Raw genomic sequence first — 14,250 nt, 5'->3', positions numbered from 1 at the left:
TGCAGTTGTAGTAGCAGCATATGTATATTATTCAGTATCTCAATGGCTAATATTGATACCAAAAAGACAAAAGAGCAGGGAGTAACAATAAGTTGCAAACAGTATCCAGTATTAAGATGAAGGTAAAACAATGCAGTATTGGACAAAGCAAGAAGGCAGAGAAGGATTCAAGAAAAGACAATATGAAGTTATTTGAAAAACTGAATACTGCTGTGTCCTAGACTAACATATAAGAGGGTGGTTTTCCAGTTTTCTACCAAGATTTCCCACCAAGATTTAGGTGGTGTCACTTCTAGGCTATGTGAGCACACAACTTAGTATTTTTTTATGAGATAAATCGAAGTTATCCACTGGCAGCAAGTTAAGGGGAGCTAGTTAGAATATTGCCTTGTGTGACAGTATGGTATTGTATCTATTAAGCAGTTGCTGAAAAACATGACACCTTTTCTGAGCAGTATTTTTCACAGTCCATCAGTCATTTCAGCAAAAACTAAAACTCATCTTGGAAGACAGATGAATGTAATTCAACCTTTTAACATAAAGCAGGCAAGACTACCTGAAGTTGCAGGAGAGGATGATGGAGACTTGTCCTCACATAGCAGCTGGCTTCCATAATTCTAAAGGGAAGAAAAAAAGCTGAATAGCATTTAGCTATCAGATACAGTCAATAGTAAACCTCCTATCTTCCTAGTAGAGCCCAGGTGGGCAAATCAGAGCCTGTGTAGCATGTAATTAACCAGACAGGTCTTGGTTGCTCAATTCAGTAGTCATGCTCAGTATTTCTCAGATTAGAATAGCATGCTGTACTGATAACCATGTTCTCAGAGCATTTTGCCTAACTCAGGCAGTGCTTTCCTGTTCTGTGCCACGCATTCAGTCTCCCAAATCCCTTTGGTCAAAGGCTGATTTCATCTGTGGTGCAGACCATGACTCATCTGGTTGCCATACAGAAACAGATATACCAGTGTAACAGTGGTATGGTGATGCTGACACTTACTGGAGTTTGGTTAGGGTATGTGTAATTACTGTTCTTATATGTCCTCAGGAATGGCTCAGCCTACAAAACAAAGCAGTCTGAGTCAATGCAAAACGTCAGAAGAATACACGGAGATTTTTATTCACCAGTTTTCAGTTCTCAGATGTCTGAAGATGATTAGCAGCCTGATGCAAATGAATTCAGGGATTAAAAAATAATAATAATTTTAAAAAGAAATGTGGTTTTAAAAATCCATACTGTAACGGTGTAAACCTGGGGCAATATTTTTATAAAGCTAGAACTTACAGAATATGCTCAGGAACCTGCTATGTGGGATTAACAAGAAGCTTGTGGTCCCACTGAAAGGTAATCACAGTGTCCTCTGCAGAGCTGTACTGACTGCTGCTGTCATTGATTTGTTTCCCCCACTGAAGCTCTGTCGATCAGTGTGGATACTTGATGGTTTTGACTAGATAGGCTAAACACCTTTCCTTTGTCTTTCGGTTGACGATGATGTGTGCCTGTGAGGAAACTTATTCCTAGGATGAGCTTGCCCTCCACCTCACGAGGTAGCTCTCTTACTGCTGCCAGTGGCAGAGCCACAAACTATGTGGGGAAGAGTCAGACCCCCTTGCAGAGACAGCATTCCAGGCAGTCAGCAAAGGCCCGTGCAGATTCCCAGCCACACCTATCACTTCCACATAAACACAGACACTCTTGTAACTTACCTCATTTGGACATTTGAGAACAATTTCATCTGTTATTTTCTTATTTTCTGTCTTCTCTCCTAAGGGTTCCAGCTGTGGGAAAATGGATAGTGAACAGAAGAAAAGTGAATGAGCACCAGAAAGCAATGGGTAGTGCTGTGGTATCTAGCACTGGAAACCCCATCTGCGGGACAGCAAGACAAGTGCAGTGTGCTGTTCTCATGCTGGCAGCTGCCTCCATGTACTCCATCTTTTTGTGATGAAGAAGCTAATTCCCATGCACCAAGAACATGGCCTGATGATCAGTGCCAGGCAGTCATCATCTCACTGACAGAAGTCTCAAATCCCCAGCCTTATCATACCCTAACATTTATTGGTTTGATGTGACCATTTTAAACAGTTCAGGAGACCTTTCTTCATGTGATCCCTCTTCTGATTTATACAGACAATTAGGAGCTCAGAATAGACAGGGATAGCTACCTAGTAGCTCTCTGAGTTTGGGGTTTGGCTTTTTTTTCCTGCCAAGGGTGGGATGGAGTAGACAAGGAGTGACTAGTACAACCATTAAAAATCTTACCATGTTGTTCCACAAAGCACGTGCAGCCTGAGAATGAGTCTTCTGGCTGAAGTGGAAACAGTCTGGGGCAAAATATGAACTGTCTGGCAACCCCTCCTAGAGAACAAGACAGGTACTGTCACTGAAGTGGTAAATATGCAACAAGCTGTGCATTTTCCCCTCCCTCTTTCAGCAAGCTATCCCAATCGACTTCCAATAGAAGTATCTGCAAAGGCCTCTGAGGCCAGAACTAAACCAGGCCAGAGAGCACTAGTAACTCAGAACTGAGAAGCCTTTTAAAGCTTTTTAATAAAGATTTTCCAAAGTAATAAGGAACAAAGACCACTAAGACTTTGGGTAGAGAATACCTGGGCTCAGATATTGATTGTATTTTTTATTTCCCCTCAGATTCACACATTATAGTCTTCGAAGCACATAGTTTATCATAATAAAGTCGTTTACCAAACTACTGGAGGAGAGTTTGTGATGTATGTGGGATATAGGGCCAGTATTCTGTGGTGAAGACTTTGAACTAAATATCTACTGCACGGTTATCTGATGGCAGTGGACCACTCAGTCCTCAAATAGTGTCTTCAAGATCTGTATTCCCGTGGCCCACTGTCTCCAAGTTATTCCATAAAAATTTTCTGCAATTTTGGACATTAATTCAACTGAATATAATAATTATTTGGCCAGAAAACTCATGGTCACATTTACAGCCAAGTCAATTTTGAAAAGTCAGTAAAATTGTACCAGAAATTAATGTAAGAACATGGAGCTTTTTATTGTTTTTACCTCTGTTTTTGGCATGCTCACATTCCTCAGAAATGGCTGCATAACCACTGTGAAATCATCCCTAGTGTCATACCTTCCACTCTCCACCAGCTGGCGAGTTCTCTCCTAAAGTGTCAAAGAAAAATTGTCACTTTTCCTTCTTTTACATTGAGCTTATCGAGTCCCTACATCCATCTACATCTCACCAAGGGTTTGGTGTCTCAGGTGCAGAAACCAGGATGTGGCTGTGGTTTCCAGCTCTCACCAGGCAGCCAACACCATCTTTCTGAAACGCACATCCCGGACTTCTTTGCAGAGAGGCAACCTGGGGATGGCTGCCTGACATGGGCAAGCAACTTGCTCAGTAATCAGATTTTCTGTCAAAAAATAGTTTTTCTGTTGGGCTGACATCCCATGCTGAATGTTTGCTCCTGAGTTATCAAGTTCTTTGACTTGATCTGATCTCCAGCGAGATAAGTGATCAACAAACTGCTGGCTCTCTAGCATACTCTATTTTGTATGGTTCCCTTAATTTTTCTTTGCATTTGTTCTCTTGTTTTAGTGAATCAGAGTTTTAAAGATCTTGAGCCTACTTCCACATCTGCCTCATTTTTTTTTTTAAATCACATCTACAAATATGTTATTAAAACGAGTGGAAACTGTCCTTCACGTCTAAATATTATCCCTCTGGGGTCCCTTAATCAACGGGTGTGTAGCATTCAATCTCTAACAAAAGTCACAGGCCTTACCTGATATCTTCTGTTGAAGTAGATCAACTTCTTGAACGCATCAGAATTGTCCTTTGGATTTATGACACAAGGGCACAGAAGGCTGTGGAATGAGAGTGTGGAGTTGAGATCTGCACCTCCCTTTTTACAAATTGATAAGCTGTAGGATTAAAGTATTATCCAAGAGAGATTTCATAGAGTCACAGGATCATAGAATGGTAGGGTTAGAAGGGACCTTTACAGATCACCTAGTCCAACCCCTCCCTCTGCAGAAGCAGGTTCACCTAGATCAGGTTGCATAGGAACATGTCCAGGCGGGTCTTGAAAACCTCCAAGGAAGGAGACTCCACAACCTCCCTGGGCAGCCTGTGCCAGGGCTCCCTCACCTGCACCTGAACAGTGAAATAGTTTTTTCTTATGTTTAAGTCGAACTTTTTGTGTTCCAGCTTCATCCCATTACCCCTTGTCCTGTTGCTAGATACCATTGAAAAAAGAGATGTCCCAACCTCCTGACACCCACCCTTTAGATATTTATAAATGTTAATAAGATTCCCCCTCAGTCTCCTCCAGACTAAACAGCCCCAGTTCCCGCATCTTGTATGAAAGATGTTCCGTTCCCCTGATCATCTTGCTGGCCCTGTGCTGGACTCTCTCCAGAAGTTCTCTGTCCCTCTTGAGCTGGGGAGCCCAGAACTGGACACAGGACTCCAGATGAGGCCTCACCAGGGCAGAGGAGAGAGGGAGCAGAACCTCCCTCAACCTGCTGGCCACACTCTTCTTGATGCATCTCAGGATGCCATTGGCCTTCTTGGCCACGAGGGCACATTGCTGGCTCATGTTCAGTTTATTATCAATCAGGACTCCCAGGTCTCTCTCTGCAGAGCTGTTATCCAGCAGGTCAGTCCCCAGCCTGTACTGGTGCATGACTCTGCACTAGTCCTTGTTGAACCTCATGAGGTTCCTCTCTGCCCAACTCTCAAGTCGGTCAAGATCCCACTGAATGGCAGCACAGCCTTCTGGGGAATCAGCCAATCCTCCCACTTTGGTGTCATCAGCCAACTTGCTGAGGGTACACTCTGTCCCCTAATCCAGGTTGTTGATGAAGATGTTGAACAAGACTGACTCCCGAACCGATCCCTGTGGAGCTCCACTGGCCACAGGCCTCCAACTCGACTCTGTGCCATTGATCACCACCCTCTGGGCTCTGTCATTCAGCCAGTTCTCCATCCACCTCACCATCCACTCATCCAAGCAACACTGCCTGAGCTTTCTGATGAGGATGTTACGGGAGACAGTGTCAAAAGCCTTTACATGTATCAACTGCATCTCTATAGGAGATATTTCTCTAAGAGCTCTCTCAGGGATGCTTTACTGTGACCATATAATACAATTTTAAAAGGAATCCTTTTTCTCATTTGGATTTGTCAGGCTGGGTAGTTCTGCAGGGAGAGACCTGGGCGTCCTAGTTGATAATAAACTAACCATAAGCCAGCAATGTGCCCTCATGGCCAAGAAGGCTAATGGCATCCTGGGATGCATCAAGAAGAGTGTGGTCAAGGGAGGTTCTCCTCCCCTTTTCCTCTGCCCTGGTGAGGCCTCATCTGGTGTCTTGTGTCCAGTTCTGGGCTCCTCAGCTCAAGAGGGACAGAGAACTTCTGGAGAGAGTCCAGCACAGGGCCAGCAAGATGATCAGGGGACTGGAACATCTTTCATACGAAGAAAAGCTGCGGGAGCTGGGACCGTTTAGTCTGGAGAAGAGGAGACTGGCGGGGAATCTTATTAACATTTACAAATATCTAAAGGGTGGGTGTCAGGAGGTTGGGGCGTCCCTTTTTTCTATAGTAGCCAGCAACAGGACAAGGAGTAATGGAAAGAAACTGGAATGCAAAAAGTTCCATTCAAACATAAGGAAAAACTCGTTTACTGTAAGAGTCAGGGAGCCCTGGCACAGGCTGCCCAGGGAGAGTGTGGAGTCTCCATCTCTGGAGTCTTCAAAACTCTCTTGGACATGTTTCCGTGTCACCTGATCTAGGTGGACTTGCTTTAGCAAGGAGGTTGGACTAGATGATCTGTGAAGGTCCCTTCCCATCCCTACCATTCTATGATTCTTTGAAAGTATACACAGATCTCTAGCACCTTCAAACTTGTCTTAATGAAAGCAACTACCAAACAAGACTTCTACAGAGCAGTCATATAAAAGGCAATACAAACCTAAATTTTCTTTTCAGAAGTGCTTCAGTAACATAACACAAAATTCGGGGAGATGTAATCTCCTTTTAGCTTATTTGCTACTCTCAAAAAAAAAAAATAGAATCTTTCAAGATCAAAGGACTCCTTCAAGTTCTTCTTCAATTCAGTAGCATTGCATTTATTATCCCACACAGGTTCTGCTTAGTATCCTTTAAACTTGGTTTGTTGCCAGACAGGCAAATCTTAAGTTCAGTATGGCACCTGAAATGAGATAATCTAATCTTAAAGGCTCCACTAACTATCTTTGTCTGATGATTTGGGTCTTGAGATACAGGTGTACTCTAACCACTAGTCTTTTTTAAAAATAAAAATTACAACTCGTTATCAGAAACAAGGGCAATCTGAGTTTAAAAGTTAATTTTCCACTGACAGCCACGTGAGAGCTTTAAATCAGAGCAAGCAGGTTGCATCTATGTTCCTCCTGTAAAACCACCTTCAATGCCCGCTTACATTCACAGCACAAGGTTATTCTGCCTGCCTGTCCAGAAAAGCAGATTTGCTTTTCTGAAACCAACCAACAGGAGTAAGGCTGGGGGACTGTGCTGGACCCTACCTGAGTCACCAGAAGCTTAACAAACTGCAGATGTGCCACTCAGTGGTAGATTCACACTGACCTGGGAGGATTGTTGAGCCACATGGCAAGAGGTAGCACAGTTAAGCAACTCAGACATCTACTTCAGAGATTCATTAAATGATAATTAGCAGAGACTAACAATCAGCAACGACATCACAAAGATCAGGAACTACAGAAGCAAGAGAGAGAGAAAGGTAAATCTGTATATAAAGCGAGTTTAAAGTGATCAACTAAGAAAACTCTGTGTCTTAATTTCTTCTCTGTCTTTGCCCAGAGAGTGCACAGCTGAGCTCCTTCTGTTCTGGCTCAAACTCTCTTGCAGTGTAAGTGATGAGTCACTAACATGGCACCTCCACCAGAAGTGGTAACAGCAGGGCTTAGACACAGCGACAGACAGATATTTCTAAATGCTGTGTTGAAATCAACTTGTACATACATGTGCATACACACAGGAAGGTGATTGGTGGTCTGAAACACTAGAACCTTTTCCCTTTAAGAAAAAAAAAATCCAAGAAGACCTTGCAGCCTTTTATGAGCAACAGTGGGAACAGTAACATAAATAATCTTCAAACCTCATAATCAGCTTTGGGCAGGAATTGTTTTTTGATGCATGCAGCTCCCGGAGTCTTGATATGGTAAGCACTGTTACAAGATTCACAAATGCCCGTGGAACCTGCCCAGAGAATAAGCAAACCCCCAGTCACTGCCCAGAGTGCCATCTTTGTCCCTGTGCAGCCACAGCAGACCTCGGGTAACAGGATTCAGGCAGCTTGCATTATTTATAACAGAGGTGTTCAAAGTACTTTCTCAATAATTGATCCCACACACGTACAATACTAAATTACAGCCCCTGCCTGTGCTGCCTAGCTCTATTTTAAATGCTGACGGCTGGGCACTTGAAAACCATGACTTCAAAAAGCTCAGAACAAGTTGTTATAGATCTCAGCATGACTCAGACAACTGCTAACTCTGAGTACTCTCATCATCCTCACCCTCATCTGGCTTATCAAAATCTCTCTTAATGACCACTACTTATTTACAATATGAATGAGCAAAGCATTTTCTAGCCACTGAATACAACGTTTGTTCCAATTTGTTACAATATTTTTTTTCTGTGTTATTTTTCCACAGCACATCAGCTAGAACCGAGCACATCCTTATATTCCATCCTTTCTGCCTCTCACAAAGATTTTCCTCCAAGCAAGCATCTCTGCATACAGCAGTGCTCCACAGAGGAAAGGAAGGAACTAGCTTTGCAACCAATAATCAGTGACTACTTTACAAACGGAACACGATCCCCATTCCCACATAGTAGAAAAGTTTGTTTTACCTCTTTGTGAAGTAAGTCCAAAGCTACTTGCAGATTGTAGGTGTAGTTTTCAGCAGAATAGCGTATCTGTTGAAGCAATAGGGTTGAATTTTATTATCAGTTTACTCAAGAAGGCACAACAGTGACTAGCTAGTCTCTCACAGCAGCATTCATGTTTCTAACTCTTGAGTAAAGAGTAACTGAGACTGAGGCAAAATAGTCCTGTCTCTGCTTTTCTTATTTTCAATCACAGCCTTCTCTCTCACAAGAAAAGACCTAGTGGCCACTGGATACCAATGAGGGAGCAGATTCAGAGGTTATCATCAGATGTTACATTCTTCATCTGCAGGCTTGCTTGCACTGCTCTTAAAAGCACGGCTAACAACCAACTAACAGGGTCCATCTCTGGGAGAGATCATTTTGGGTAAACTTAAGTTTGTTTCTTCTGTACTATGAAATATTAGCAACATGACTCTCATATGCTCCTTACCTGCCACAAATAATAACTGACAAAGCTTAGACTCTAGGAATTAAATCACTTTTTATCCTTGCCTCTCAGCAGTGAAATTTCTCTGTTTCATTTGAGTGGTTTAAACTATGTAATGTAATGTTTTGAAGTAATTTGATTTTTATTTCTTCGCTTGTAGAACTGTTTGACAGTGAAGTAAAGTTCCCTACGAGAAACGCCTGTTTTATTTTGAGCCTTAATTCTCTGATTTAATTTCAAGCAGCAGCAGTTCATTGAGAGCTCCACTGGCCTACTCTATAAAGCTAGTCAGCTCCATCCCCTTACTCATTTCCTGAATCGTAGCTCACCGAGAGCATTGTGGTCAGAATTACTAACTGCAACACAAAGGAAGTACCACTGTGATGGTTGCAGATATGCTGTCTCCTTGCCACCCAAACTCACGTGCAACTGCCATTTTGTGCCAAGGTCAGGAGCAGAAGGTAGGAATGGTTCATTCACTCCTTCCTTGGTGTATAATTGTCTTACTGTGCTCCCTTGCTGTTTTCCTAATCTAAAACTAATCATGCAGAATAAAAAGTATGTGCTGTGTTGCTTGTCAGTAGGTAAGACTCATGACTGAGGAGCCTGCTGTAGCCTTTCCTCTACATTCACACATAGCAAAGGCCATAAACAGTATGTATGGATATCTATTCTATGCATTTACAACATATACTGTATTATATATAATTGCAGAATCATGAGCTGTGGGTAGAAACATTCCCATAGCACTGAAACTGATAAGAGACCGCTGAATAAGTCTTGGGAATGTGACTGGGCACAAGGCAAAAAAGTGCAAAAACCCTTGACATTTTATCTACCGGTGGTAAAGTGACTGGATAATGGAAAGTTATCTTAGTTAACAGCAAAGCAAATTAGCCACAATTAGGTCATTTACAGGTGCTCTAAAGATATCATTTTGTTTATTATAACATCAGGTTGAATAACCCGAAGGTCTCTCTACAGTTACATTCCAGAGCTACACAAATAAAATCTACATTATTTTGGTCTCACCCTTTGAGTTCGGCCCTCTCACCCTGCACAGAGACTCTCTACCCAAGCTGGCCCAGTTCACGCTGCAGGCAGAAAGGGACTTACTGGATCACTGCAGATGTTACATAGGTCATTTCCTCCTATGAAAAGTGTTATGAGCTTCCAATCAGTCTGAAAATTTATTCTCTGCACAAGGAGAGAGTTGACATTAAATTTATTAATTAAAAAAATAAATCACCATATACAAATTTAATATTTCTTAGGGTATTCTTAGGCTGCAGATCTCTAAGCATTCACTACAAAAATTAATTTGTAGTCATGACTGAAGATGTAGGAACTACTAGAACCTAAATAAGGTTTACAGTATCAGTAACACCAAGAAAATGACTTGCTTCAGAAAGTTATTGCTCAAAATCCATATGTATGCTTTTCTTAGTAATATCTTGTGTATACACCGAGTGACTCCTCCTGCAGTTCTAGGAATACATCTTCATTGCAAAAATGATACTATATGTTTTACTGTGTCATAAATAATGCAGGTATCCTGCTGGAAAACCCTGGAGGGCAATGTATTTCAGTCTTCCTGTGAGACAAACTGCAAAGAAACGAGTGGTAGTATTAACTCTGTCTAACAATAGTGGTAAAATATTATAGCACTTTTTCGTCTGGAATGATTTTGCAAAAGGCTAGGTAATACAAGGTAATTACACTTCAGTAAACACACACCTTCTTAGCTTTGAGGAAAGGTTCCAGTATGTTTAGTACCACATAGCTGATGTTGTACTCAATATCTTAACGCTTTCATTTCTGTGCCAAACACCACAAAAGAAAAGCAGCAATAGTATATCAGCCTCAAGTGGTTTAGAACCACGCATCTTCAAAGGCAGAAGGCAACATATCACAGCTGGTCTAAACATTGTTAGGTAGTTTTGTCTCAAAACGTACTTATCCAAATTAAAAGAGGTGGAAAATTTTCTCCTGCACTAAACAGGTGTTTTAAAAAGAGAAAGAGAGGAGCTCTTAAAGGCATATGACTTCCAGTATGAACATTCTTTTTGCTTAGATAGAAGTTTATTAACTAAATAGAAAAGCTTATCAGTTAAATAAAAGGTATTTGCATTCATTTCTCTTGTATGGTGTTTCCAAGCTGATAAATATGACACTAGTACTTAGAAGCCCTGAATAGCTTGAATGAAAACCATCCAACTGCTTCATTGTTAGCTGCTGTTCCTTTTAATCTTACTTCAGATATAGCCAGCAGAGTGCAATCTTGTTGACAAGAAATTGAAGCAAAAAGGAAGGTACTGCAAATATTTTTGCCAACATGTACTCACCAGAGTATTTATACTAGACATGCACACACAGCTATCTTGAAAGATTTTTGGCTGCTTTCCAAATGCACGATTGGAAAGCCAAAATAATATCATGTAACTTAAGTCACTGATTGCATAGCACATTTGTCATATTACAAATAGCAAACATTCAAAGCAGTATTTGAGGTGAAAAATATGCAAACAATCCTCAGCGTAATATGTGTTTTACAGAACATTAATCAAATAATTCCTAACAACAAATGTTTATGCCAAAAATCAGCTGGTGACTAAGCAAAAGGACTAAATTGTTTTTAAAGAAAACAAGTCCTTTCCTCATCTCACATGTTCAGTCCACATGATTTGCCATTTGAAAAGCTCAACATCCTATCATGTATCATTAGTGCTGGCAAAACCATGAGCTTACAAGACAATTAATAGTACTGCAGCAAAATCCTAGCAGAAAAAAAATGCTGCCATCTTACAGGATGATGTAGGTTGGGAGGGGAAGCCATAGTACTGAATTTACCTGCCAGCAGTGGTAAAAGTGATAAGAAGATTACAGTTATCTAGGTCTGACAGTATCACATGCTGGTACAAATTCATTTAGGACAAAGCTATAGATTATTTTTTACTGATTTGCACTCTACACTGGGGAATATTACATGGTACATCGCTGTACTTGTACCTTTAATGTTTGGCATCTGCTGTTGGTCTGTTAAAAACTAATGATGCCACATAACTTTGTCTTTCTAAAGATATCAATTATGTTGTCAGACTCACAGTATCATTCTTCATTCGGTCCACCAGTCTTTTAACTTGTGCAGGAACATCCCTAAAAATAAAATTAAAATGAAATAATAAATGTTAAAAAGTAATCCTACATAGACAGCAAGGCAAAGAGGAAAGCTGATGAATGGACACTGCTCACATAGAGACTAAGAAAACCTGAGAAAGTCTAGTTTTCATTGAACAAGAGGTATGGCTGTATTGTGAAACAGTACTGTGAAAAAGTGAGAAAACAATTAGGATCCAACAGGCACTTTGCAAAATGCTGCATAGCTACACTTTTTCATACTACATAGAAAATACACTGTGCTACCACAAAATAAATGCACTTTGCTCCTTCACAACACCAGACAGATACTATTGACAGACGTATCACTGAAGCATCCATGCATGTATCAATGTTATTACACGGCCCCAAGCCACAGATTTGTGACTCATAAGAAGGGTTCCCTGGAGAAAAAGATAGGAATTTCACTGAGAACCGAGAGTAGCAATCTCTAGGTAATTCCCAGCTCTGCCACAGATTGACCAAAGGCAATTCACAATTTTCTCTTTCTTAGTTTCTCTACACAAAGTCTTGGTCTTAGTGACAAGAGGGCTTGAATGTAACCCCTATAAAATGGTAATTATTTTTTTCTTTGCCTCACAACAGGGATGTGAAGCTTTCTGAGTAGTGCTTGTAAAGTGCTTTGTGCTTCTTGGTAGAAAATGCTAGAGAAAGCATTGGTTTTGCTGCTAATTTATTTGACATTGATTAGAAACACAGCAAAGTCTGCATGACAATTCTTGACCTTCACACGAGAGTCGAGCTAAAGAAATGTATTTGGCCTTGCCTACCAGCCTTATAGTGCTCCTGCCAAAGTCCAGGGTTTAGGCCTTTTTTAGCTAGAGATGCCTTTTCAAGGCAAATCAACTTTCTATTAAAATTAAGAGTTTTCCTCTTACTCTGCATGACTCCCTGCCACAGCTTGGTTGAGTGCAGCATTAGCTGTAGTCTCCCTTCCAGTGCCAGTGGAATACCCTATCAGCGATGGGTTGAACTCACGAAGAATGTCTGCAGAAAAAGACAGAACCCTGAAATGTTGCTTACTTCAGCAGATAACAAGGTTATAACGATTAGACTCTAGCAAGAGACCATTCAAGAGATACCTACCAAAAAGTTAACCTTAAAATATAACAAAAGTGGAGATTTGTCACCATGTAACTACTTCCTTCCTATTTCATGAATTCAGATATCTCATGATCTAATGTGATATCCTGGCTAGCAACACCATTTTTCCTGGTGAGTAACTTTAAGCTCTGGCACAAGACTCTCATGTCATCACACTCTGACTGCAGATAGGTTAGAATCAAATCCTTAGCCAGATTTCCCCAGATGCATTAACCTCAAAGACCTAAGATTCCCTTCGAGATCTTGGGTTACAAACCAGCCTTAAAAATGTGCCAGATCAGAAACACCCTGACTTCCAAAAAGCATGTAAAAACCAACTTTCCTACACAGTCAAAATAACCTCTTTAGGCTATGATCTAAGATCTTTAATTCATCTATCCCCAACACATTTTAGACAGAACTATAACCAATAGAAGAACACTGAAAGAACCACAGCCCTAGAAATTACATAAAATACATAGCTAAGTCATACACAGGGAACTACAGCCTAGTTGTTATGCAACTTTTACTCAGCATTGGGCAATGAATACAAAGGGATTGGGTCCATCATGCTACAAACTGTAAATCTTTCTTTGTGTCTTCTTTTGTAACATCTCATTCAGTAAGAAGCTCTAGATATTTATCAAGTTTATGGAAAAAGGTACTTACTTGCTAGTGTTGTGACTGTGCTTATGTTTTCATTTCCTCCAATGCTGTTAAAAAGAAAGAAGGTAAAAATGCTCCAAGTTATGATGGATTTGGTAAGGCAGCTCCCCCTTATGGGGTTTCTATACATGTACACAACACATTCTCTGGCGGTTGTACTAAGTCAAAGCAAGATCTTTGTGAGCATACCAATGAGGTCACGAAAGCAGAGTCTCTGTCATAATCATAATAATTACACTAAAAACCCTGTGCACGAGCTGCCCTTTCTGTTCTCTCGCACATTTTAACGTAAGTTCAAATCTAGCTACAAGAAATGAGAATTTTTAAAAGCTACCACCTTTGCTATGGTTGTGCCTACTAAAATGGGACTTACCTCCATTTTTAGTTAACAAATCCTTTATATCTATAACAACAAGTTCTAAAAGCATATATTTCACAGTGATAAGTATACTCAACACCTTTTCCCCTCATTTCATTCAACTGGAAGAATACTACCAGATAGGTAAAGTTCACCATATGTCTGTGTGCTCTTAACTCTCCTTCATGCTTTAGAGAATGCTTGCATCCTTTTGCCTCCAAATGTCAGTAGAATATTATTAAAGATCAAAATAGAAAAAGTTGGACTGACAACACCCGTGTAGCATCCCTTTAATTTGGAGTATTTTGAAGTGCTCTAGTACCTGTTTAAACCTCTTACAGATTTGCAGTATTTCAGATGGGTAAGAAATTACGAACAGAAAATCAGCCTGACAAGTTTCATGTTAAATAATACAGCTGCAGTACATGATTGCCTTTCTTAAGAGTGGCCTTTTAACCTAACAAAATTCTGCATATGTACAAGTCTGTCGATAAACTGTTCTGTAAAATGCAAACAATACTGAGAAAGGGTCAAGGAAATAGATACTGTGTATGAAACAGCAACAATAAAAATCATCTCATTCGGACTTTTCATAGACCGCTGAT

General features: G+C 40.6%; 1 protein-coding gene across 1 annotated transcript in view; it reads right to left on the bottom strand.

The window, feature by feature from the left end:
• Positions 1 to 14,250, bottom strand: part of PLB1 (phospholipase B1) — an 85,671-nt gene that overhangs the window by 42,790 nt on the left and 28,631 nt on the right. The window contains exons 20-31 of the mRNA XM_061990120.1: positions 13,291 to 13,334; positions 12,417 to 12,525; positions 11,466 to 11,517; positions 9,478 to 9,558; positions 7,896 to 7,961; positions 7,138 to 7,238; positions 3,763 to 3,844; positions 3,035 to 3,139; positions 2,261 to 2,356; positions 1,705 to 1,776; positions 998 to 1,057; positions 557 to 617 (exon numbers count right to left, since the gene is read on the bottom strand). Coding sequence (XP_061846104.1) covers positions 557 to 617; positions 998 to 1,057; positions 1,705 to 1,776; positions 2,261 to 2,356; positions 3,035 to 3,139; positions 3,763 to 3,844; positions 7,138 to 7,238; positions 7,896 to 7,961; positions 9,478 to 9,558; positions 11,466 to 11,517; positions 12,417 to 12,525; positions 13,291 to 13,334 — 929 coding nt within the window. The remainder of the gene's footprint in view (positions 1 to 556; positions 618 to 997; positions 1,058 to 1,704; positions 1,777 to 2,260; positions 2,357 to 3,034; positions 3,140 to 3,762; positions 3,845 to 7,137; positions 7,239 to 7,895; positions 7,962 to 9,477; positions 9,559 to 11,465; positions 11,518 to 12,416; positions 12,526 to 13,290; positions 13,335 to 14,250) is intronic.

The sequence above is a fragment of the Colius striatus genome, chromosome 2, assembly GCF_028858725.1.
Source record: "Colius striatus isolate bColStr4 chromosome 2, bColStr4.1.hap1, whole genome shotgun sequence".
NCBI lineage: Eukaryota > Metazoa > Chordata > Aves > Coliiformes > Coliidae > Colius > Colius striatus.
This window is presented reverse-complemented; position numbering and strand designations above follow the sequence as displayed.